The sequence below is a fragment of the Lathamus discolor genome, chromosome 7 (assembly GCF_037157495.1).
Source record: "Lathamus discolor isolate bLatDis1 chromosome 7, bLatDis1.hap1, whole genome shotgun sequence".
Lineage (NCBI taxonomy): Eukaryota > Metazoa > Chordata > Aves > Psittaciformes > Psittacidae > Lathamus > Lathamus discolor.
Window position 1 is genome coordinate 2572218 of NC_088890.1, and position 26607 is coordinate 2598824.

At 46.7% G+C, this 26607-nt stretch overlaps 1 protein-coding gene across 12 annotated transcripts in view; it reads left to right on the plus strand.

The window, feature by feature from the left end:
- Positions 1-26607, plus strand: part of SLC6A6 (solute carrier family 6 member 6) — a 163686-nt gene that overhangs the window by 98689 nt on the left and 38390 nt on the right. For 4 of the 12 annotated variants that reach the window (XM_065687497.1, XM_065687498.1, XM_065687496.1 and 1 more), the window contains exons 3-5: positions 11607-11642; positions 14143-14208; positions 18065-18121. In XM_065687497.1, the coding sequence (XP_065543569.1) occupies positions 14154-14208; positions 18065-18121 (112 nt within the window). In that variant the 5' untranslated portion in view covers positions 11607-11642; positions 14143-14153. Of the gene's footprint in view, positions 1-6852; positions 7135-7188; positions 7637-8623; positions 9103-11606; positions 11643-14142; positions 14209-18064; positions 18122-26607 lie in introns of those variants that run through there. The other 8 variants (XM_065687493.1, XM_065687492.1, XM_065687490.1 and 5 more) reach the window with 8 other exon arrangements.

Sequence of the window (26607 nt, forward strand, 5' to 3'; positions counted from 1 at the left end):
GAATCATCCCAATTGAGGGTACAGCAGATGCTGACACACTGCTTGGCTGGGTGAAAGCAAAAGTCCCAAGGCCAGCTCTGCCTCCCCGGCCAGCAGATGCGGGCAGTTTGGTTTGCATTTGGATGGGTAGTCCGGAAAACCAAAGTGCTGTGGTTTCGAGTTAAATTATATGTTTGCTTTCCAGTTTGGTTAATTAAAATCACCTAAAACTGCATGAGCAGTGTCTGGCTAGCTTGCAGGGTTTGTCTGGGATCTGTTTCTTCTGGACACTCAAGCGTTTGCTGCCCTTTCCCTCTCTGCTTGCAGTGCATTGATTCACCTAGCTCGAAATTCTATCCACCTGAACCAGTAAAAGCAGGCATTCGGGAATGGTTTTGTTTCTTACAGTATTTCCTCTTAGTGTTTGCCTACAGCTGCCAATGGAATTTGTCAGGATAAAGTAGGTACTTTAAAATCATCCTTATACACTAATCATAAGAGTTTCATCATCACTTTGAGAGGGAAGGGAGTAGAGGGACCCATAACCAAATAAAAAGCAATGTGAGTCTATATGAATTCACTGCTCTTCGATGAGTTTAACCCATTGGTTTGTCTGGATCACTCACATAAGCTGAGAGGTTCTCCATGGCATCAGTGAGCTCAGCGCCATACTTTTCTGGACAGTTTTCCACTGTCATGCCTGGTACCACCTGGAGCAGTGCTAGCAGAGGGCTTATGCCACTGAGGGATGGCCACTTAAACTGCTCAGATGTGAAGCTTTATTTTTCAAGATCAAGTGTGAACATGTGCAAGCAGGGTTTACTCTGCTCTGCAGACAAAGCTCCAGGTACCTCAGCCAAACACATACGTGCTGCTTTCATGAAGAAGTATCATAGAGTCAGAGTGGTTTGTGTTGGAAGGGTCCTTAAAGCTCATCCAGCTCCAACCCCTGCCATGGGCAGGGACCCCTTCCACTGGAGCAGCTTGCTCCAAGCCCCTGTGTCCAACCTGGCCTTGAGCACTGCCAGGGATGGGGCAGCCACAGCTTCTCTGGGCACCCTGTGCCAGCGCCTCAGCACCCTCACAGGGAAGAGCTTCTGCCTAAGAGCTCAGCTCAGTCTCCCCTCAGGCAGGTTCAAGCCATTCCCCTTGGCCTGTCCCTACAGGCCCTTGTCCCAAGCCCCTCTCCAGGTTTCCTGCAGCCCCTTTAGGCACTGGAGCTGCTCTCAGGTCTCCCCTTCAGGAGCCTTCTCTTCTCCAGGCTGCCCCAGCCCAGCTCTCCCAGCCTGGCTCCAGAGCAGAGCTGCTCCAGCCCTCACAGCATCTCCATGGCTCCTCTGGGCTCACACCAACAGCTCCACATCCCTCTGGTGCTGTTGCCCCAAAGCTGGATCAGGACTGCAGGAGTGGGGGGGTCTCCCCAGAGCGCAGTAGGAGGGTAGAATCCCCTCCCTTGACCTGCTGCTCATGCTCTGGGGATGCAGCCTGGGGCACGGCTGGTGACTATTACCTTAACTGAGCAGTGCCTCTCTATGCAAATCCCCAACTGTTCTGCACTGTGTCAAATAATGGCTCCAGATTTAGATCCAACAAAATGACTTTATTTTCTTGCAGCAAGTGCATTCAGGCTCCGCCTTTTCAGGGCTTTGTATCTTGGTTATTAATAGCCTTCGTTTGCCATCTTTTGGAAAATTGAATTCATGTGGTAAAGAGGAACTTTATGTATCAACTTCTGCTGCAGAAGTTGTGGTGTGAGTGCTTTTGTGGAATGCAGAAGTGGAAAATGCAGGTTGTATGGTAGAAAATGAGGTTTTGGTTGGGTTTTTTTGCAGACTATATATGATAATCTAATATATATACGAGCCATATATGATATATGGATATGATGTCTGATATATATATGAGCCAGCAAAGGACAATGCCAACATTAAAGAACTCCGTTGCCTGTTGATCTTGTCCCATTTTGGGCAAATTTAGGCAGGCATTGATAAGATTTGACAGAAGCTGTTATGTAATAGTTCAGGCTAAAAAATGATTAAACGAGAGAAGTTACCATACCTCTAGTATGAGGTAAGCAGATTAAAACCAACTGGGAAGTGCAATAACTGGGTTTACTAATGCCGCGGAAAAGAAGAAGATGAGCAGCAGTTCGGATTGCTGCCCAGGGCAAGTGCTGCAGAACCTTCCTCAGGGCACAATCTTCTATCGGCAAAGTGTGGTCAAAGCAAAGAAAGAAATCTTTGCTGTCTTTTAATTGCTGTGATTCTGTTTCGAAGTTGGAAGCCATCAATCCCAGCGTGAGGAACGCAGCTGTGAAAGAAGATGGGTTTCCTGAATTTCGGGCGATTGACGAAACTCCTCACGCATCCTGGTTCTTTTAATTTAGGGAAAAAAAGGATTTTGTTTCTTTATCCCCTTACGTAACAGTGGATCTATTCTCCCTTGAACACACAAGTGTGTTTATCATTAATCTTAAAGGGAAACAGTTGTCCTTCAAAATCCTCACTGAATTTTTATCTATTTCGTGTAAGTTCGGTCCCAAATGACTGGATATGGAAGGAAGATGAAAGCATGTTGTTTATTTTTTAATTAGATTACTTGAACCTCATTTATTCATCTTTTACTGTTCCTCCCAATAGCAACAGTGAAGAAAACCCCCATTGGTCTAGAAGTGACTTCACAAATGCAAACCATACGGTTCATACAGGAGACATACCTGTTGTTGGGCTTTAGCTCATTCTTATAGCTTTCACTTTGGAGACATCCTTTAATAATACTTCTGGTTTTCATTCTATAGTGCCTTCCTGTCAAGGACTTTAAAATGCAGAGGAGCTCCTGAAAACCCCACTGAAAACCTTTGGATATATGAGAGGGTTTTTATTTCCAGGTAGCCAATTGCCACTCAACTTGAGACACTTCTTCCAAAAGCCTGTGTGACCACTTTGTTTCCAGGCTCTTTGTGTCCTCTGGGTTTGCTCCTCACCTAAGGAACCAGCCCATGTAAAGGAACAGGCATTTCTAAACTCAGTTGGTGTTCAGAAAGGACCTGCTCCATCCTTTCAAATGTGCCTCAAGTTAATACCTAATCAACTTGATGTAAGGCAAGGACAGGTGGACACAATCTTATCATGGATAGGCAGTCTCAAATATAAGCAAAACAGGCCACCCATAGCATTAAAATGAGAGGATTTAATGCCAATGGGGCTATTTTTCAAGAAGACCTGTTGGTTTGAGATGCCTTTGTGATTGACTTTTAAACTTGGTGTGGGGTTCTATCAGCGGCAGGTTCACACGGTAGGGAGGGTACCAAAACCACAGGTCATGTTTTGAGTTCTGGTTGGTATCTTCTGTATGAGTTAAATGGATAAACTAAGAAAAATAAACTGCCCAGGCCCTAATTTCAACTAAAATAAACTACGGACTAAAACCGCAGCAACTTAGTGGATTGCGTGGATTAGAGCGATATCCTGGTATGTAATAGCAAAAGCAACAATTTTATTCCCCAATTTAGTAATGCTTAAAATCTGCAATCCAGGGTCACTGCATGACGTGCAAATCCCTTACAAAATCTGCCTCCCTTTTTCAAGCCCGGGATCCTTTGCTCTACAGGGGAGCCCTGAAGGTTGCTCCCATATAGCTTTGTATAGGAAGTCTGTGTTTGGAGCATCGTTCATGCGATGGACTCATTCAGACCATCTTTTTGCCATTCTTGCTTATACCCTTCTTTACAGGCAGTGCTGTCCACTTGTCCCCTCGATTTCTGCTGCACTTTGTGCCTGGGTATGTTTTGCTTTTTTTATTTTAACATTTATATGTAAAATCTTCCCAATTCCTGCAAAACCTCCTCCTTGGTCTTGGTCCATAAAACACCATAAACATGAGGTTTCAATCTTCAGCAGCATTGAAAAGAAACAAGTTTTTCTCCTGAAAATGATGAAGAAATATTAAATCCATTTCAATTTTTAAATGACTGAGGATTTGCTGGTGAACATAATTTAGATCCTGGTGTATATGCCTCCCTCCACCTCATGTGACAGAAATCTGATCTAACTCTGCTATACCCTTTATGGATACACATCCATCTGCGAAATGAGGCATTCACATCCCTGCCCCTTGAGACCTCTTCTATAGGATGCACATCCAGTGAATCTCTCCTGACTTTTTGTGCCTTTCCCAGTAGATTTCCACACCTTGTAGCCAAGCTGGGGATTTGGCCCAGTGTCTTTTTTAAACCCTGTGACCCAGACGTGTGGATTAAGAAGAGGAGAGATGTAATTGGATTAAACAGACAAGAGGTGCTCATTGTATGGGCACCCAGCACCTTACAGCTCCAGAAAGCAGCTCAGCATGGTAATGGCAAAAATAGTCTCTAAGAAAAAGGGAAAATGCTCAGGAAGGTGATGGCTACCCTGTGCCTTGGGCTGGGCAGCAAAAACCTGCTGCAAAGCAGCACAGGGAGATGATATTCTGCTTATTGTAGCATCTTGGAATCCCAGCCTGGTTTGTGTTGGAAGAGACCTTAAAGCTCACCCAGCTCCAACCCCTGCCATGGGCAGGGACCCCTTCCACTGGAGCAGCTTGCTCCAAGCCCCTGTGTCCAACCTGGCCTTGAGCACTGCCAGGGATGGGGCAGCCACAGCTTCTCTGGGCACCCTGTGCCAGTGCCTCAGCACCCTCACAGGGAAGAATCTTAGTGCTGGATACATGCAAGATCTGGTATACCAGTCATTTGGACTACACCTACGTGTAAGCAGAGTGATTTTGGCCTTAGTTTGGTTTGGGTTAATGTCTTCATGGTGGAGTTTTTAAGGGGCTAGGCTTGATTACACTATGAATGGCACTAGTGCCCATTGAAATCAATACAGTTGCAGAAGTAAAAATACTAATAGATTAAAGCCAGACCTACAGGAAAAGGATAGTCATTTTGGGCACCATTTATATGGTTACTATTACACACATGCTTGTGCTTTGTAATTTGGGCTCTAACTTGTGATTTGGGTTGCATATGGGAGCCAGAGGCACTAGTGCTGCCATACGGTGCTGCAGCTAAGGCAGCGTTCCCCCCAGTACTCATCAGGACACAAACGGACCCATTATTATCATTATTATGATGATTCCACTTAGTTCCAGGTACTGTTTACATGCCTCTGACTTCAAACCAGCTTTGGCTGTTGGGTTTTTACCCCAAACATTTGTTTTCTTTTCGACACAGACACAAACCATGTGCTTTGTGTGGCTGAATTTCCTTTTAACGAATGAGGAGCAGCAGAACAAGAGACAGCCAGAGACAGAAAATACAGGCTTTGATTTCTCTAGAGAACTTGAGCAAAATATTCCACTGCTGTCAGTGGTACAGCTGTGCTGGCAGCATCCTCAGCACAGATGAGGCTCCAGCCACTACTTACATTTCACCAATGTGACTGCTGGATCTTTGTCTGCATCAAGGCATCCTCATGCTGAGCCGGTGAGAAATGGTTGGCTTCATTCGCTTGTGGGGCTACCAGAGCTTGTGGTCCTTCCTAAAATCCCCTATTGTTTGTGCTCCCTCGTGGAGTCTCACAAAATGCCTTCAGCAAAGGATGCCCCCAAGTTGAAGGTGCAGTACAGAAACCTGAATTAGGAGATGTAGGTGGCAGCATGCACTGTATCATGTTAGCTTAGTGGAGGTAAGTTATCGATTAGCTGCACATATCCTATACCTGGATCTATTTATCAGTGAAAAACCCATTCACTTGGCAAGTCAGCACAGATGCTGGAAAAGCCCCAAGTGCACTGTTTGGCATCGGGCATTGCCAGTGAGGAGGGTTCTGAAGGGTGCAGCTTTGACCTCAACCAGCCAAAGAAATCAGCCTCTCCTAGTGACCCCCCTGGAGACTCCTGTGATGGAGTTGAAGCCTATGCGTAGGTGCTGGGCTCCAAAGGTATGTTGCTCAGTGACTGCTGCCGTCGTTTGTGGTGTATACAGGAAAGCCAGCGAGAGCACGGCTGTGGGGACCATTCGCTCCTCTTCAGTCCATCTCCACTGCTCCCAGTGCAAGGGACTTCTGCCCAAAATCTCTTTTTCCCAGCTACGCTGCCCCCCACGATCCAAACGGTATTTTGCAGTACAGAGCATCTCACTAGATCTCCGTATATGAAAACGCCTAGCGAGTGTCCATGCTGCTGTATCCTTCCATTAACAGAGCTAGAGGAGATGCAGGTAGGAGAGCAAAGACGTATTTGAGGCAGATACACGTTCGTCTGCAGGAGGAAAGCACCGGCTTTCGGTGTGGTGAAACCCAAGGCAGGACAAAACGCTGCCCTGCTCGTTTCCCTTGCGGGCGGCCGCTGCCGTACTTCGCTTCTCAGCTACGAGCAGGGCTGGAGGCAGGCAGAGCAGCGCAGGGAGATCCCGGTCTCCCAAGCACCTGCCAGGCCACGCTCCCAATGGGTTTCCTCCTCCAGCCGGGACGGCTGCCGAGGGCAACTGCCCGGAGAGCCCTGCGGAGCCGCTCCGCGCCCGGAACCCGAGCTCCCACCGCCCTCCCGAGGGGGAGAAGCGCCGGCGGAGGAGCAAAGCGCGGGGCCGGTGCCAGCGCTGGGGGATGCTTTGTGTGCGGGAAGGGCGCTCTTTGTGTGGAGATCAAAACCACCCCGGTTTTAAACGGGTAAAACCGAAAGAGCAGGGCTCGCGGCGGCGGGCACCCGTCCGCCTGCCCTCCCTGCTCCCTCGCTCCGGGCCCCGGCCGGCAGCCGCGGGACGAGGCCGGGCTCCGCTCCCCAAAGGGGGACGTTGGTCGCTCCCCCCCCACACACCCGGCCGATTCCCCCCCACACACCTCCCCGGCCGCTGCCCCTCCCCGCCGCCCCACGGCCGCCTGCCAGCCCGGGCTCCGCCGCCGTGTCTGCGGCATGGCCCCTCCTTCCCCACACCCCTTCCTTTAGGCTCCCCCCTCCCCAGCAAAGAAGAGGCCGTGCCGGTGTTTTTCCACTCAGCAGGATGGGTGATGCTCAAAGCTCCCTCATTAGACAACAGACACGAGAGGTCAGGAAGAAAGCGCTTATAAATTACCGTTTCCTCCTGCTCGACGCTGCTAGTCGAGCCGCACCGCTCCGCTCCGCAGGACGCGCCGCAGGGGCTCAGCGGCGCGCAGGAACCGCGGCCGGCGGACGCAGGTACCGGCGCCTCCCGGGTTGGGGCTGGGGCTGGGGCTGGGGCTGGTTTCGGATCCGGATCCGATCCGCGGCGAACAAAGAGCGACCGCTCCGCGCCCGGCGGAGCTGAATCGAACCGAACCGAACCGGGCTGGGGTTGGAGGGTGGCAGCGGCGGCGGCGCCGCGTCCTCCCCTTTGTCCGCGCCGGCTCGGGGTGCCCCGGCCGCGCTTTCCCTTCTGCCTCCCTGTATTTATTTATCCATTCTTCTCCCTTCACCCCCTCCCCAGCGGGCTCGTTACCCCGAGGGGGTTTCCAGCCCGCTGCTTATTTCCACACCCCGCTTTGCGTTAACTTTGTTGGCCCCTCCAGCACATCACCCGCTCCTCTCCCCGGCTCATTTTACCCTCCTCCTCTCGCCTTCCCACCCCTCCGCGCTGTATTTTCTCTGTCTGCCTTGCGCTAACCTCAAGGGAAGAGGCTGGTCCCGGCAATGCTCCATCTGATGCTCACGGGCCTACCTGGTGGGTAACACCGCTTCTGGTTCCTTTTTATTCCCTTCGTTTTCCCTTGATTTCGCTGGGGTTTGGGCATGCTGAGATCAAAGTTGTGATCGGGGCTAGGAAATAAAACCCGCAGGGGCTGCACGGAGCAGGGGAGCGAGCTCAGCAAGGGGTGGTCACTCCGGGTTCGTCTTGGGGTAATTTGGATCCAAATTTCACCCACTGGCTTTTAGATAACGAGTGCCCATCTCCGCCTGATATTGTAGCAGGCGGCGGTTGTGGGAGGACTCGCAAGGCTTCCATATAAGAACATGGGAGAATTTATTTCACATAGGCGCAGTGTGTGTGTTATTTCAGAACCAGAAGGCAAGCCGGGCTCGCCCCAGGGTGGCAAAACTTTGTATTTCGGGGTTGTAAAAGCCGGTTTCTGCTGTTTAACAAGAGCCATGGTTAAAGGAAAGCCCCGGTGAGCAAAAAGTAGGAGGAGAGGACCCAGATAAACACAGCCAAACACAACCCCGCAGCACGGCTGGTGCCGAGGTGTAAAGATGGAGTTTTTTGGTTAGTTCCCATTTTTGTAACCGTATTGGGAAAGGCATTAAGAAAATGTGCCCAGAGGAGCCGGTTACGTTCATGGGGCTATTTTGGTAACTGCATGGTTTTTTTCTCTATTACTGCTTGTATGTCGAAATGTTGCGAGGTTTGCACCAGCAAAACAGGGAGGGGAACATGGCACCGGGGGTGTGATTCAGGGCTGGGTGACAGTTGCTACCAGTTCAGGTTTTATGGCTTTATGTTGGAGGGTAGCAGCCCGTTGAAACCTGCTGCTGCGGAATTCAGAGGGCAGAAGCTTTGCTGAGATCCCTGTTGGGTTTTGACAACCGGGTGTTTTCCTCCAGCTCTGCATTGGGGTGAGCTGAGGAGGTGTAGCCTGTCTTTGAGTGTTACAGAGGGTCCCCTGAAGGTTGCTGGGGGGGGGGGTGTGTTTAAAGCAAACTGTGGGAGCAGTGGGGCAGCCAGCAGTGCAACGGTGGCCCTGGCCATGGGTAAGCCGAGCCTGAAGCATGAGTGTGGCAGGAGGATGCCTGTGCTGCCCTGGTTCAACTGACACTGGAAACTTTATTTTTGGCACTTTCAGAGATAGCATCTTTGTGTTTCCTCTTCAACTGCTTCTTTTCTGCTTTGCATATTATGGTTTTCTCTCTTCTCTTCGTTTGCCTGCATTTCACCTCTGTTCCATCCTACCTCTCTCATGGTTTGGGTTGATTTGAGGAGGGTGATCAGCTCCTTGCCCTCCCTATGGGGTCCTGGTGCTGTCCCATGGGTGGGTTGGGACCCTGACCCCAGCCTGTGGACTGGCAGCAAAGCCAAGGCCACTTCTCCCTGTAATTTATTAACCTGCTGCTCCTCCCATGCGGGGTTAGGGTTATTCCCTGCCACACTGTGCAGAAAGCAGGAGCTTGCAGATGGCACCGTGATATTTGGAGGTACCGAGAGGGTGGTGGCAGGTTGGGGGGTGCCAGGTCAAAATCGGGGTGGGGGTGGGTGGGAGGGGGGGAGGATTCTTTGTTTGTTTAAGGATCTTGGACTAGAATCGTAGGAATCTGGAATGCTTCAAATGCTGTTAATTGTTATTTTATTTCACTGAGCAAAACTTGGCACATTCCTCTCTGTTGGTAGATTTTGGGCTGCCGGGAGGTTTCTGAAGTGTCGGAGGGGAAATGTTGGGGCTGTGGCAGGAAGCTTCAGTCTGTGTGAAATGCTGTATCCAAAGAGGGACAGCATCACCCTGGGAGCATAGGAAGACCCTTTAGCTTGGCTCACTCTTGCTGCACGGTGCTCGGGAACCCTCCTCCGGTGCTTGAGCACAGTCCTGATTGTAAAGCCTCAGTGAGGATCTTGTCTTACAGCAAATCATTGGAAATACTTCAGTGAGTTTTCCTTAAATCAATACTCTGCCTGACCAAACCTGAGCTACCTCTTAGTGGCTTCTAGCCAAGTCCTGTGGGCTGAGTGTTTTCCGAGGGGACTCTCAGCACAAGCCCTTCAGCAGGCTGACATTGTGTTTCCCAGGCAGTGATGCTCCCAGGGTTTCCATCACTGCATCTCGGACTTAGCAGAACCCCCCTATTATTTTCCTTTTGCCCCTTCCAGGTTTTCCAATGCCCCATAGTTTTGCCCCAGTGGCAATGCTGCCAGTTCCACCAGTAAGGGGAGTCCCTGCGCTAGTGCCCTACCCAGGCTTTTAACCATGCTGGCAAATGACTCTGAAGAGATTATGCTGCTTTGTTTCCTTTAACTTTAACCATATTACAACGCATAAAAATGGATGGGAAAGCCACGGTAGTTAAAGCCTTTTGCAAGTAATGCTTATGTGATTGGTCATACTAATAAATTGTAGATCATTTAAGAAGTGCAGCTTTGAATAGATTACCCAGCAGGATTAGTGCCTTCGAATTCTCATCACTGACTCAATTTACGTGACCAGAATGGATCAGGGTTATGTTTTTTAAAGTAATTCTGAGTCCAGACCTCTTTAAGTGCTGCATACACAGAACTGAAGTTTATTCTCGTGCCACTCTGGGGGGGCTGCTTGTGGGATTGGGTCCTTGGCCACGGGAAGCAAAGCGTGAGGGTGAAAATGCAGTGATTTAATATCTGTTGAATTTCTTCCACACATGCATATTTACTTGAATCCTCAGCTGTTGTCATGCCATGGATTTAATTGATTCGTGCTAGCTGAATATCATCCCAAGGCATGTAAACTCTAGGCAATAGCCTTTAAATTGCTTACAGAGTAGCTAATATTGATATAAGATAATGCGGTAGAAATTAAGTGGAACTGCCACACTTCATTGTCCTTTTGTTCCCCCAAACCTGCCATTGGAAGTGCTGCTGTGCTGCCAGCCTGACTCTGAAGCTGTGGCTGGTGTCCTGCAGCATCTTCTGTATTTGTACCGCTCTCTGTCTTTTTTTATCAATGTATTCAAGGCCAGGTTAGACGGGGCTTGGAGCAAGCTGCTCTAGTGGAAGGGGTCCCTGCCCGTGGCAAGGGGTTGGAACTGGATGAGCTTTAAGGTCCCTTCTGACCCAAACCATTCTGTTATTCTATGATACACCAGCAAAAAGCCACTTGGTGCTGACCCTAAACGCTGCCCCAAGAGCATTCACCAAACCTACCAGCTTGGTTAGTGGAAGGAGAGCATGAGTCAGATCCATGTCCTGCCAGGGAGCATTGGGTGAGAGGCAGCAGGACGAGTGGCTGTTAAAACCCATGGGCTGTTAGGAAGACTCATGCACTTCAGCAGTTACTGGCTTTCCTGTCGTGGTTCTGTTGCCCAGAATGGTCACAGCCTTGAAGAACACCTTCACATCCCTGACCTGGCTTTGAATTCAGTCAGTGCTTCAACACTCGTATGGAAATACAGTCACACTGTGCCAAAACACAGCTGGAGCACCCTGCCATAGGGTGTTGGTGTTGGTAGGCTGTCCACAGGTTGGAGAGCAGCCCATTTATCAACCCACAAGGTTATCAGTGAACTGGAATGTAGTTAAAAGTTCATCCTTTTTTGCTTCAGATCATAGAATCATCAAATGGTTTGGGTTGGAAGGGACCTTAAAGCTCATCCAGTTCCAACCTGCTGCCACGAGCAGGGACATCTTCCACTAGAGCAGCTTGCCCAAAGCAAAGAGTGAATCACAGGGCATTTGCATTTTAATCCACTGCTGGGGTATAATTTCCTTGCTCTTGAGATGGATGTAGTCAAATTTCCTGTGATGTTTTACATGGGATGGAACAAGTAAGAAATGGTCTCTTGTTTTGACACTGGTGCTGCACTCTTGATGTTCTTGAAGTAGGAGTTCATCCCGATGACATTCAGAAAACACTGTTCATGGTAACATTGGGACATGTCTAATTTACCTTCCTGGAACCAATTTTTTTCTTTTAAAATACATTTTTCCTTTTTCTCTCCTTCTTTTTCTCAAACAGGAAGAGAAAACCCATTCGGGAGAGACTCTTCTTCATGTAAGTGTTATTTATGCTTGCTTATGAAATTACAAAAGGGTCATAAAGCTTATTAAAACATTCAAATACTGAACGTTTGCCATCTGTTGATAGAAACTAAGTATAGAGCGTATAAAAATAGGTTGTAGTTACACAGTAATAACGCTCAGCAACTGTTATCTTAAATCACTCTGTGCACTTCTTCTGTGCATATCACTGCAGGATTTAGAAACCATTTCAAAGCACTTTGCAGGCGTTTAAGCAGCATGCCCATAAAGTTGGTGTGTAAATCCTGGAGGGATAATGTTCAAGTGGCTTGCCCAAAGCAAAGGAGAAATGTAATTTAAAGCTGGTTTTAGCACCCCAGAGTCCTCGATTCCCAAACCCTGTGACAAGAGTCAGCTTCTCTGCCTTGGATCCTACAAAATCCAAGCCCTGCCTATAGAGCTATTTGCGTGCATGTGTAGTGTGTGCATGCGTGGGTAAGAGAGTGTGCGTATCTGCGTATTTGGCCTCAAATAGCCTATAGGTATTTTGGGCCCTTTCTACAGCCTCTGGTGATGCCCATCACAAGAAGGGTAGATGACACCAGCCATTGGTGAATACTGTTGCAAATGTTTTGTGGAAGCCTTTGGCTCCAGACGGGTGGCCCAGTCTGGAGGAGCTGGTGCATTATTCTTCATGGGACCAAGAAAGCTCCATGTGAGAAAGATACAACAGGTTTATTTTTCCACACCACCTAGTGACCTGGTTGGATTGAGGTTCTCAGGTCTGAAAACTCCTGAGGAGTGCAGGAAGCTCCGCTCTGGTATTTCTTCCTAGTAATTAAATCTGATTTAATGTTCTAAGGGGCTGCACAGATGAAGACTTTCATTGCCTTAATGCAAAATGAGCTTAGCAAGGAAAACGACTGCATTGTTCCCAATGCAGGGCCTGCTTTGCATAACTTCCAAGCATGTTCTACATCCAGTGGCATGGCCAGCCCACGAGCACTCACCTCAGGCTCATTGCCCATAAGTCAACATTTGATTTGATTCTGTTATAAATAACATCTCCCTCGGAATCGCAGCACTCCATTCCGCTTGCGTAGCAACTGCTGGTTAATCTGTAGCAAAAACGCCGTGTGGTAACAAATGGTTTTTTGCTATTGTTGAGCTGGAATGTTAGTTCAGCTTCTAGATGAAAGTGGCTTGCGCAAGGCGCCCCGGTAGACCATGATCTCTGTGGCTTGTATGGTAGTTCTGTAGGCAACCGTGTTCTGCTCTTCCTCCCCCTTGTGCTTCCCTTCATCTTCCACCTGAGCGAGGGGTGGGCTTAGGGGAAGGCAGGGAACTTTGCATCCTGCAAAGCATCAGTGTGGGGTTGATATTAAGCCCGTTGCTAGTCAAGGATCTGTTGAAAACACTCTTTATTCCGGTTGTGTTGCTAGCAGAAACGTTGTAAGACACTTCATTTAAAATAGCTTTAAACCACTAAGTGTTCTTTGGCTGGTTTTATGGATATCACAAGATAGTCTTTCCCTAAAGAAAGAAAAACCAGTAGTAGCTGAAGGATACCCCACAAAGGATTAAAGAATCCTCCTTCCCTGCAGCTGGAATTCTAGCTGAGACTAGGTTAAGAGTTTGTATCTTTGAGAAGGTACATCATCATTTTTAAAAGGTAACGGAGAAGGACAAAATCCAGAAGGTTTTTTGTTACGACCATTTAAAACAGTAGTAGCTCATTATTATTTCACTTTAGTGTAGGAAATTCAGGCCTCTTGAAAAGCACATCCTTCCCAGAGATTTAAGTGGCAAATAGTGCAACAAAACTACCTTTTAAAGGCAGAAGCTCCCAAATAGAGAAGAATCCAAAGAGGTGAACCCTACAGCACTGACTCTGTAGTGTCTGGAAACTGCAGACAAGTGTGCAGTGCAGATCTGAAGGGTTTTGTTTGGAGATTTCAGTATCACAAGTAATTGGGAGCTTCTTATGTCCAATACGTATAGTCTGAAACAAATGAGCAGTCAAAAGTTTGTGGTCCAGAGGCCATTTGTGGTGCAGCCTTCCATCACCTGCTGTGGCTTTTCAACAGCTAACGGCAAGCTTTGAGCATCAGAGCCTCTCTCTTCTGGTTCTGTGCATGAAATATTATGACTTTGACTCAATAACTCTGTGCCTGTCTGTGCATTGGCTGCCCTTGGCTTCCTCAACTGTGTGAGCTTCCAAACGAGAGTTAAACTCCAGGGATGGGAGTAGTAAGGATATAGTGAAGTGGCAGGTTCATGAAGCACCCAGGACAGGGACTTCTCCAGGCCATGTTCAGAAGGGGTTGATTCACTCCTGTAGCGGTGAATGCTTGACGGGGATTAACCCCTCAGGACTGTGATTTGGTCTGGTCACCCCTACAGGAGGTGACCACATTGAGACAGGACTCCCTGTGACAGTAACCAGCCATATGTAGTTTTAATGATAAGAAAGGGACCATCTTATTGTAGTCAATTTGCGACAAATACTACCACAATTCATTACTTTCCATCAGTGCCTCATCCTATGGAGGAATCACCACTGCCCATCTACATTGAGGAGGGGACAGAAGTCCCGACTGGTGAGTGCAGTTGGGATGGGATGTGTTTAAGGGGGGGTATAATGGTACTTGGGTTTTATATTCCTCACGTTTGTCTATACCCATTTGTCATTGAAAACTGTAAGGCCTGTTGCAAATGTTCTGGGATTTTGATTTTTATATTCTTAATGCAAGTGTATTTTAGAGCTCTTGAGAATGGTTAAATACTGCTAGTGTGGGTTTTCAGCTAATCATAAATCAAAGTACAGAAGTCATAAATCAAAGTACATAATTTATGTAGTGCCACTGAAAGCTTCCGCTCAGGATCTCTTAACACAAGGCTGGGGAAGACCATGAGTATCACAAGAGGTAGTTCCCACTTTAGCCTTTCACCTCGGTGTTGAGATGCTCGGAATAATCAGCCTGCTGGGTCAGCAGTTTTTGTCTTGCTGACACTCTGCTGCCCAGCGCCCAGCAGACTCACATTGCACGCACTGCTGGACAGCCAGAAGAGAGTTAGAGAGCTTTGCCATTACCTGCATTACGCATCAGAGTGCTGGACGCCCCCCTTTCTGAGCTCTGGTGTGGATGGGTTGTCACTACATGGATGTATAGTTTGGGGTGTTTTATTTTGTTTTAAATAGAGGAGCAATTTTCCAGATAACCCATAAAGAAAGAGACTCAAAGAGCAGTAAGCTGGACTGTGGTGATCTCTTTGGACTGTAGAAAGTTGTGACTGCAGCATTTCCTAGATCCTCTTCCTTATCCAACCTGTTCTTGGTTGCATGCAGTGAGTGCGCCTTGGCTATCACCGTGGGAGTCTGCCTTGTTGAGCAGATGTGTCTCTTCAAATAACTTTTTCTTATTCTATATCCTGAAATTTTCCATTCCAAAATTCAAGCGATTGCTTCTTGTCCTACTATCTTTTGAGCTAGATGAATTACCTTCCTCTACACACAGCACCTTGAGGGTATTTATAGCTGGCTCTGAGCCCAGGAGTCTTCTCATTTATAGACTGTATTAATTTAGCTCTCTTTTTCTTTCCTTAGATCATTTTTATTGTCCTTATTTGTATTTCCTTTAATTTTTCTATCTCCTTTCTAATCTGTGAAGACTTGAACAGCTCATACTATATCCACTGTGGTTGTTTTGCCGTATCATTATGCTTTAGATTTCCGTATCTTCCCTTCATATGTACGCAACCAGAAATAGCTTAGCCTTTGACCCTTCTCCTGCATCGTCCAGCAGCATCACATGGAGAAAGTCTGTTACATGGCTAGTCTTACCTGCCATCACCTTTAGGTTTTTCTTGGATTCACAGCTATGCATTTAGCTGCTCCTCAGGCAGTGGCACTGCTCTCCTGAGATGCAGGGCTTTATGCTTCCTAGCACTAAATCCCTCCCTATTGCATGCCACGTACTTATTTTCCCCAGGGATGATTCAAGATAGTATTCCTCTGTATCTATTTTAATGCCCTGGGATTCTATCATTTACATAGAAGTTGTTACTGTTTTATCATGTATAGAGCAAAGTACTTACAATTTTATATTACAGCTGTCTTCTGCACATTTCTCCAGTCTCCTTTCCCAGCTCCATCATTCCTGTTTGAATACCTTCCTGAACTTTTCCTTCCTCTAGTTCTCAAAGTTCACAATGTAAAAACTGGCAAGTTTAGCTTTCTCCTTGTCTTCAGTTTGTACCTTTTCTCATTATACAATTAGAGTGCTGTTGCTGTGTCTCTTCTGTGCATGGCCTGATGTGGTCTTTCCCACAGCAGATCATCTTTTCCTCACCCCTCCTGGGGTTGTAGTCAGCTCAACATCCATCCCCTCTTGTAGAACCGTTCAGGCTGGGTTCTGCTACGGCCCCTGGTATTTCATCTTGCCTTGCCCATTGCACTGAGGAAACCCGGACCGCTTGGATGGTGGCATCAGTGCCAAGAAACATACTGTAATGCTGATGAATCACAAAACTGACCAAGCAAACAAAACCAAACCCTATGTGTGAAAAGCTTTTTAGGGGATGTTTGCTCAGTGTTGTCATGAAGCAGGTTTGTTGGAAATGCAGCAGGAGCTGTGAAATGGCCAAATCGGGTTGGGGAGGGCACCCTGTTTGCTTACTTTAAAGAAGTATCTGGACTGTCAATAGTGAGCTGTGATGGAGGAGAATGAGTGGAAAAAGTAAATGATGCAGAGATGAGAGCAAACCACGAGCTCCAAGTTGGGTATTTGAATGCCTTACATAGGTCAGGGCTTTTTTAATAATACAAATCCTCAAGTCATCTGCAAAGTGCTAGTCTGGGTCTCAGTTTTGGACTTGTTTTCCATTGAGCATACCAGCATGATCCAGATCCAGGGTGCCCATTGGCACCTGGTGAGACCAGAATAGTTGAGATTGGAGCAGAGTCCCACACAGTGCAGTGGTTAAAACAACCCAGCACAACCATCATTTATCTTTAAAGGGTTGTTTGGAGAACTTAGGTTATTTCCTCATCTCAAGCACATTTGGGATAGTATATGGAGCACGTGCTGTTCTGGCCCAAGGCTGGCTGGTGGTGGTAGGTCACTTTGTAGCTTCTGTATTAAAAAAAACAGAGAAATCAGTAGGTTATTTCAGAGTCTAAATTTAGCACTAATTATTTCAAGCAATTGAAAAAGGAACATAAATCTCACTTGTTTATTACAGCTGCTTCATGAAAACAGCAGCTACCAATAATACCCTATCATGAAAATCTACTTACCACTGTCATGAGTTACCCAACAAGAGCACAAGTGTTTGGGATCTGGACAAAGGCAGCATTGCCTCCTCTGAGGGAGGGTCTGTGTTGAGGAGAAGGTGGTTATTAACTGCTGATTTTATCTCCTTGGGTGAAATGAATACTGTGACATTTCTGCGTAGATGAGTACAACTTTTGATTGTAAGAAGGTCTGAGCTCTACTTGCTTTTTATGTACTTCTGTACTCTCTCAAGTACATTCCTAGAGGAGGATGGGTGAGATGCAACAAGCAGGTTCATAAATCAGTGATGTTTCTGAGGAGATTTGTGAGTGCTAGCAAAGAATCCTTACAATAAGAATAAAATAGGGCAGGTGAGACCCTGGTAGTCTTGGTTCAGACAAAATCTCAGCATCTTCCACACCTGGCCTAGAACAATGCCAGGGATGGGGCAGCCACAGCTTCTCTGGGCACCCTGTGCCAGCGCCTCAGCACCCTCACAGGGAAGAGCTTCTGCCTAAGAGCTCATCCCAGTCTCCCTCTATGCACACTTCTGTGTTACTGATCCACTTTTGCAATGAAAAGCACTGGCTTCATTGGACTTGTGTCAAACGTATGCAGATGTTAGGGAAACCTTCCCTGGAAAAGATTTTTTTCTCCCATGAACTCATCTCTATATGATGGATAGCTCCATTAGCACTCTGAAACCATATTCTCTAGGTGGTACTCACAAGTCATGGTGTATTCTAGGCTCCTCTGAGTAATCTTGATGACAGGAGAAGAAATTTCTTGTAATTGCACAGTTTCCTTTTCAGCATCTCTCACGCCTTATTCAGGATGAAACCTGGATTTCCAGTCTGCTCATGCTCTTGGGCAGACTCAGTGAAAGACAGATGCTTTGTTGTTTCTTTGTCTTCTTCAATAAGAGAGTAAGAGCTGGTTTTTAAAGAGGATAACCATAAGCAGTGCACTTCCCAAGCAGGGAGAGTATTTGGCACCTTAGGGAGTGCTGGCTCTGTGTCTCTCTAGGAGGTTGTCTTCCCTCATAAGTGAAGAGAACCGTTTCTGTCGTATGCACTTCAGGGTTTGCTCTTTCATGGGGTGCTGGCACATGAAAAGCTTGATGTTTGCCAGCTACTGAGTGCCTTCTGCAAGGTATTGAGTGCCCTCCTATCCTTTGCAGCCAAAAAGGACTTGATTGCTCTTGGCATCAGGCAGATCTGGACCCAGAAGACCACAGGTAGTATTTACCAATTATTTCTGTGCTTTTGCATGCCAGAGGTTGTCTGAATGGATTTCCCCAGCATACAGGAGATTTCAGGCATTAATGACACTTGCCTGCCACTAAACCCATCCCTTTTTTAAATAATAATAATAAAATAAGAAGCATGACATTTATTGCATTGCCATGGGGAAATCACCCCCCCCTTCCCCCCCCCCCCCCAATTAACTACAGCCCAAGTAACTATTAGCTCTTTAGAGCTATTGCAAATGTGTGAGTTATATACCCTGAATGAGCACCATATGCCAATTTATTGTGTCACAGTGAGTCACAGGACACATTGTGGAAAGCAGTAATTGCTTGGCATGCATTGTAACACTCAGTGGGGCTTTTTGTTTGGTTTTCTGAAGGGAATATGTTTTTACTCGGACAATAAAATGAGTATTGTCTGATGTGCTGCCACCAGGGACTGTTGCTTATTTTATACTTAACCTGGAGCTTACCCATTTCCTACTCACTGCACACACCCTCTCTATCTTTTTCTTTCCAACTGCTTGTATCATATGAGTGCACTATCAGAATATGAACCATGAGCCTTCCATTTGGTATTGTCTTGGTGTTTTGTGTTAATCCTCCTCTCCCTTTTCCTCCTCATCTTCCTTCTTTGTCCAATAGGGAAATTCAGATTGGTTACAAGGAAGAAATGTTCATTCTGAGTGGAGTGAAGCAGTGGAATGGGTTGAGCAGAGGTTTCATGGTCTCCACTCTTGGAGGTTTTCAGAGCTTATCCACATAAGGACATCAGCAACCCAAAGTGATTTTGATGTTGGCCTTTCTTTGAGCAAGAGGTTGGGCTGTGTTGACCTCCAAAAGTCCCTTCTAACCTATATTATTTTATGGTGCTGTTTAATACCCCCTTCCCATTCTGATTCATCCCTGATGCTGTGCATGTCATTGAGTCCTCACTCCGCGTTGAAGTCACTCCCATTTGTACCAGCATAGAACAGGAGTGACCTCCTGAAGGTCAATGAAGTTACAGTGGGTTTGCTCACGTGGGATCGAAATCATGATGTAAATTGTAGCCTCAGATGAGATTAGGAGGTGAAATTTGGGTCTCTCTGAAACCAGCTGGAATTTTTACCAGGATTTCACTTGAGGTCTCCTCCAATCTTGATTAAGTGCCAGTTGAGGTTACCGGTTGAAGAATGCGATGCGTAATTATACTGGGACAATAAGTATTTATAAAGTAAAGATTACCTTTTTCCGTTTCAGTTACAAATCCCATTCCCGAGCAGCCTGGAAGAGAGCTTTGGGGTATTTAGGATTTAGTGAGCCACCAACTGCCCTGGCTCAGCCGTTACGTGCGGGTTTCCTCATGTGGCTGTAACCACGTGAGGGAGTTAATGCTGCACAGAGCATCTGCTCCTCAGCTAAACGCCCTCCCAGCCCTGCAGCTGCCTGCCAAAGAGCTTTGGACGTGCAGAGGGGCATCTGCGAGCTCTACAGGGTAGCAGATTCTCAGGGGTTAGCCAAAAACCACCCTTGGTCAGGACAATGTTATTTTAATTACGCTGAAAGAAAGCAAAGCCACTCTCAGAGTCTCCATCTCCGTCTGGGAATTATCAGCCATCATCTAGGTATTATAGAAAATAAAATCAAGAAATATGGGAATAGTTCTATAGGGTTCCTCTTTCCGTTCTGCAAAGATAAGATGAGTTTTCTTCATATCTCTCTTTTATCAGCAAGAAGTATATTGCTTATGCAAACACCTGATTTCCCATCAGGCTCTTTGGAAGGTAAACTTTACCAATGGGGTGACTGTAGTGGATTGAGGAAAGAATAAATATGAGTAACTAAAAGCCTTTGTTGTCCCTTCTTGTGCAAGGCAGGATTCTAAAATCAAGATTTAACAAGACAGGCTTGCTTTCATACACTTGTTCTAGTGACTGTTGTCCTCCCTATTCTGTAACAACATCAGTTGTCTCTCCTCATATGGACCCTTCTTAAATGATGTAGAAGACGGTTGCTCTTTCAACCATGAAAATGGTGTTGTGCCATGTAGAAGGAATATAGCAGTGGAAGACACTGTTGCTTATAGGGTTGAAGGTCCCATCTCCTCCACTCTTCCTGCAGTTCACAAGCTATAGATTCCAAGTCAAATTGAATAGCCGGATAATACTCACATGAGGAATTTCAAGCAATGCATCTGACATCTGAATCACCCAGGTTTCTCTTTCTGCAGAACTATCTGCAGCTCATGCAGCTATTGCACACATGTGACTTCCTTACAACAACCCAGAAAAGTCAACCGAAGGAAACCTTTCTACCTTTAGTTTACATACGGAGTGTTTTTATGGCTGCCTCGGCTGTTTGCCACGTCCCCATCATTTATGGGAGAACTGCAAACAGTTTCCCACCTTTCTGTAATTAGCTTTTGCACACAAAGGAACTCCTGAAAAACAATTGTAGCCATGGTGAAACCTGCTTTAGGTATTAAAAGTCAGTGTGCACGTTGGAATCTGGTGGAAGCGTGTTCACGTAGGTGAAGTTGCACCAGGATCCTCATCTCTTCTGCTCTACATCTCTGAATTGGGTCAACAGGAGTAGGTTAAGTTTACAGTGGTGAAGGTAGGACTATAAAAGCAGCCTGCAATGAAAACCGTCAGCTGGTGTGTTTGACAAGACAAGAGATGGAGAAAAAGTACTCAGACTGTTCATATGTTGTCGTGCTGTATTTGGGGATGCTCACCTACAAAGCCTGTGGGATAGACACTGGTATGAAGGTAGGGCTGCAGCTACTTGTTTCTTGTATTGGAGCCAGCCTTGCTCTTACAAAATTCCCTTTGGAGGCAGCAGTTCCAGAGTGAATTCGATGGGGCTTTTGTCCAAGTAGTGTGTGGGATCAGGGTTTTGTTTGTGCTTGGTGTGTGCTCTGCACTTTGCAGACCGTGGTGTGCAAGAGTGGTTTCCCTGGAGAAGTGAAGTATTTGTTCTGGTGCTGTTTGGTTTTCCTATCTCCTGACATAGAGCCGAGCACAGCTCTCCGTGCGTGAAAGCTCATGTCAGAGGTCCATGGTGAAAGTGAACTGAAAACACACCTCTGCTTGGGAATCAGCCTGAATTGTGTCATCATCTAAAGCAGATTGGTTTAGTGGTCCATGCCAAAGGTTTTACTTCCACCTCAGACCTTCAAAGCAGATGCTAGGGAGCAGAAATCTGATTTTTGACCAAATTGTGCCCATTGAGAGGCCTGTAAGTCACGGTGGTACTCCTCTGAAATGCCCTTCAGGAGCGCATCGAGTGGCTCTGGCCAGCCATGGGATCTCCAAGGACAGAGCTGGAACTGGAGATGGAGCCAGGGCTGTTCTGGGATTAAACAAAACATGCCAATGTCCGGCCGTGCCAGCCAGCACCTGGCACCAGCTGCATGAAAGCAAATAAACACCCCAGTGTCCACACAGCTTTGCTTTTCTTTGTCTGCCTGTGTGAAAGTCTGCAGTTCACCGACCTGCTCTGCAAAGTCGTGCTCTCTCCGAGCTTGGTCATCAGCTTTGCCACTTCTTCTTTTAGCCCATCCTCTGCAGACACCACACACACACACACGCACGCTGTGTTTTGCTCTGCTCACATCAGTGGTTTCGGTATCATTTCCTGCGTGAAACTTCAGATGCTTGAAGTTCCTGTTCCAGTTTTTGAAGGAAAGAAAACATCAGCAGTGAATTAAACCTCGGGGCGCTTAGGGAATCTCTGGTGGCTGAAGGTCTGTGAGCAGTTAGCGAGGTTTGGTGGCAAGGGTCACTGCTCCACCTTAGCTCCGTATCTAAATAGTCTGCAGCTCGCTTCTCTCAATGAATCATATTTTTGCCGATAATTACTGCCAGCATGGAGGAGAAGTCAAGACTGAAATCAAAAGCAGCTCATTTAATCATTAAGTATTGGAGCTCATGGCTCTGTCCTCAGGGCTCTGTGACCTTCTCAGGCTTTACAGCCCTGTAATGGGGCTAACGCTGCTGATCGCGTGCGTGTAATAGCTGTTTTCCTGGTACAAATGAGCTGGCTGGTTTCCACCCACGGTGCCGTGTTGCACAACTCTGCCTTGCATTAATGTATGCTAGAAAAAACAATCAGGCATCCTGCGCATGGGGCACGGGGGCAAAGAAGAAGAAAGGGTTGGTCTCCCCCATCAGTGGTGTTGTATGACATGTCAAGGGGGAATGGCTTTAACCTGACAGAGGGGAGATTGAGATGAGCTCTTACAGAATCACAGAATCATGGAATAGTTTGTATCTTAGGCAGAAGCTCTTCCCTGTGAGGGTGCTGAGGCGCTGGCACAGGGTGCCCAGAGAAGCTGTGGCTGCCCCATCCCTGGCAGTGCTCAAGGCCAGGTTGGACACAGGGGCTTGGAGCAAGCTGCTCCAGTGGAAGGGGTCCCTGCCTGTGGCAGGGGTTGGGGCTGGAGGAGCTTTAAGGTCCCTTCCAACCCAAACCAGTCTGGGGTTCTGTGATTCTGTGTTTAAACAGCTGCCACAGGTGGGATAGAAATCTGACCTCAGTTATTGTTTAAGTTAAGATGGATGGATACAGGCAATAAAAGCACAACGTCTTTGCGTGCAGGTGGCGTAGGTAGGTATGGCACCAGCCTGGTTACAAAGCTCATCAAAGCCATTAGTGCGCATGGAAAACTCAGCTTGTTTTTCCAAAAACATGTAATCTTGTGTCTGTTTTTTACTTAGCTGGAAAACATGCTAAAAAAGCGCAGTAATCTTCAAGTATGGGAGACTTTGAGCAACTTGGAATCAAATTTGCAACAACTCAGGATCTAATTCTGGGATTCAGTTGCTGCAAACTTGTCTTTGTCATTGCTCATTGGATGGGGTTTTGGGAAACCTGGTCTAGTGGAAGGTGGGCAGGGTGTTGGAACTGGATGAGCTTTAAGGTCCCTTCCAGCCCAACCATCCAAAGATTGTATGAGAGTCCTGAACACCTGCACTGGCAAACTCAGTAAATGTAAAGCTAATTAGAATTAGTTAAAAAAACAGAAAAGCCATGTGAGTGTGGAATGATTTATCCCCAAGAATAGTTTGAAGTAATGAAGTCATACATTATACTGCACATTTGCTTCATTAAATGGCCACTTTCTTGTTTCTCTTCTCTGCACTGGGGACAGCTCAGTTGTTGTGGCACGGAGATAGCCATCTGCCATTAACACACCCCATAGAATCGATAGGTTATTAATCACATGCAGAAAAGTCAATAGGCACAGTGCACGCCACTGAGTGTTCAAGTTCATAAGCTTGGCGGGCCTTAAGGTTTTTGCCTTTATTATAGCAGGAGGAAGGGCATCCCTTACAGGTCTTGATGGGGTTTATTTGTGGCAGTAGAACTATTTAATTGACAGCAAGATTTACTAGGGAATTGCAGACCACTCCACAGCACACCTTCAGAATTGAAAATAAAATACAAGAATGCTTGTTTCTTTGGTCACAAGTTGTATAACTGCAGGATACGAGGTGGTTGAAGAGTTGAGGACGTGCACAGCTTGTTGAATCTTCTTCAACAATGTCCATCTCACTTGGAAAGCCATCACCTTGCCACACCACTTGGGTGTACTCCTGCGTTAAGGGCCCTGTCCTACAGATGGGGTCCTGGAGAGGTGGAGTCACCCAGTGAATCAGTGTTTCTCACTTACATGATGGGAGAGCTGGTACTGCACTGGTAGTACGCAGGGAGGGCAGCTGGGAGCTGGTGCTTCTTTCCAGCCTGTTCACAGGAGGCTGTTAGCTGGCACATCCAGGGGCATTAAATTAGGTCAGCAGTCGGCTTCACATGAACAAAACAAAGTGTTAAGTGGATGTTCTGCTGCACATAACTACCAGTACCATGTACAAGGGAAGAGTAGTTTCCCTTCGTTCTCCCTGGCTCTGCCAACCCTTGCTTACACACTCTCCTTCCCTATGGCCCTCTTTGTAAGAATCATCTTTCTTTGAGGAAGGGACAGAGGAAGAAGTCCATGGCTTTCCAGTGCCAGATGCCTGGTTGCTCACTAGGATGCAAAAGTCACTGTGTGCACAGAGGGTTTCAGTAGGATGGAGACATAACCGGTGTGCCAGTCCTCTATTGAATTATAGTATGGTTTGTGCTGGAAGGGACCTTAAAGCTCATCCAGCCCCAACCCCTGCCATGGGCGGGGACCCCTTCCACTAGAGCAGCTTGCTCCAAGCCCCTGTGTCCAACCTGGCCTTGAGCACTGCCAGGGATGGGGCAGCCGCAGCTTCTCTGGGCACCCTGTGCCAGCGCCTCAGCACCCTCACAGGGAAGAGCTTCTGCCTACATCCCATGCTCTTCCTCACTAACCACTGCAGGGGCCAGGGCTGCTCTGGGCCATCTCACTGGGGAATCAGGCTTATCCCTCTGAAGCTGGGAAGCATCATCTTCACTTCAGCCCCTGTGTTCAGGATCAGGGTCATGTTCCCTCTGAAACCCATTAAAGTTTGTGGATATTGGTTCTTCTCTTTTCCACCCCACACAATGGGAAAGGAGTTTTTAATTTCCTCCTGTCCTGGGTTTAGTCGTAACTGCTCTGTTCTTTCACATATATAAGTAGAACAAAATGAGCATCAGGAGTATTGCATGGCTGCAGGTTATCTGCTGCTGAAATCTGAGCAAAGATGCAGGGTTTTATGGCAGCTCTGTGCTGTGACACGGTACCTATTTGAAACATCTGAAGAGCATGAACGGAATCACCAGCAAAAAAAAAGCATGTGGGGGGAAAAAAGATTCCTTTTGTCCAGACCACAGCTGATGAAAAAGAAAGTGCATTAAGCCCTGGGCTTTCCTTTCAGAATAGACCAGCTTTATGAAAGGAGTGCACTTTGCTCCTAGGAAACTTTCAGTAGCAGATTTTCCAGTCAGTCTTAGGAGACTGGGAAAAGTCTCATAGTGAAAGAAAAGGAAAGATGAAGAAGTGAGAAGGGAGATGGTGAAAGTTGGGGGGTAAACTGAGAAAGAAGAAAGGGCAAATGGATAAGTGTTTAAATAACCCGTAGCCGGGGAAAAGTCATTGGAAAAAGAGGGGTCCATTGAAGACAAAGAGAACGGTGAGATGTAGTGCCGGGAATGCAGAGGCATTTTTAGGAGGAGGAGAGGCAATGTGTGCAATAAAGGGAGTGGTATTATTTTTCACAAAATGTGGGTATCTTGTTCAATGAAGCAGAAAGAACTTGGATAAGAGCTCAGGCCGATAAATGAAGTCAGGTGCTCTTTGGATACTGGTGTGGCCTTGAGCGCTGCCGAACAGAAAGGCTTTTTCTTCTACAGATCAGAAAGACTTGCACTAAAGCCATAAGTTTGATCAAGGGGCTGTTTGTTTTAATCATGTATTGATTGGCTTAACCACACTGCTCCGGGAGGGAGGGAAAGCTGTCAACATCCAGAATTACAGCTTTCAAAGTTCCAAGTAATCCTAGGAAATGAGCCAAACATAATAAATGCAGTTTTATTCGGGACCTGATCCTACTACTGTTGAAATCAATAGCAGCTTTTCCATTGCTCTCAATGAGAGTGGGAGCTGTTTTATTTGAAGAGCAGCTCTGATCCAGCAATCAGGGCAACTGATTTTGAAAGATTCATGAATGTGAATATAAAATAATAATAATAATAATTAAAAAAAAAAAAAAAAGAAGCAACCCATAAATGGCAGATCTGGGAAAACTCAGCTGTTGGTGTCTTACCAAAGGGGAAAAAAAGGCAGAAAATGGAAGAGACGGTAATGTCTAAAGCAGGGTTAGAAAAATTAACTATGTGATAAACAGATATCCTTCAAAAGGCATTGAGACAGAAGAAGAGAGAGCACTGAGAAGCTCAACACATACAGTCTGCCCAGGCTAAACTTAGTAGAAGAGGGTCCTTGAAAAGCAAAAGTAGTGGTGGTACAAATCACACTGCAGAAGTAGTCCATGAAATCAATCATAGTCATTCCCATGAAGGTCAAAGGCACTCTGTGTATGTACTTTGCTTTTAGCTTGCTGAGGCAAGAAGGGGGTAGAAAACAACTGCCCAGTTAGGGTTCTAGTCACCAGTTCAGTCTGATGAATCCCTATTCAACGTTTGTATGCGTTGACCAAAAGAGAAGCTGCTCCTTTGCTGTGGTTTCTGATCCTCAGACACAGGACAGGGCATGCATAAATATATACAAATACCTGTCTGTGTGTACAGGCAGACTTTGATTTTCATGTTCCCATTCGCATTTGGAAAGCCATTGTCTGGAAGACTCGATTTTTAGAGCTGATAAAGTGAGGTGGCATCCGCAATGAATTTCTCCTGGAAGGTGTTAACCTGTGTTAATGGCCCGTCTCTGGCTGTAAGAAGCTTGGAGTGGATCATGACTGTAATCCCAAAGTCGACATTGGACAGTGTATTTTCAGATGTGTAATCCATGTCAAAGAAAGCTCAGCAGTAATGTTGTGTCTGTGCTGACAATCACCAGGTCCTCTCTGTGCTGGCGG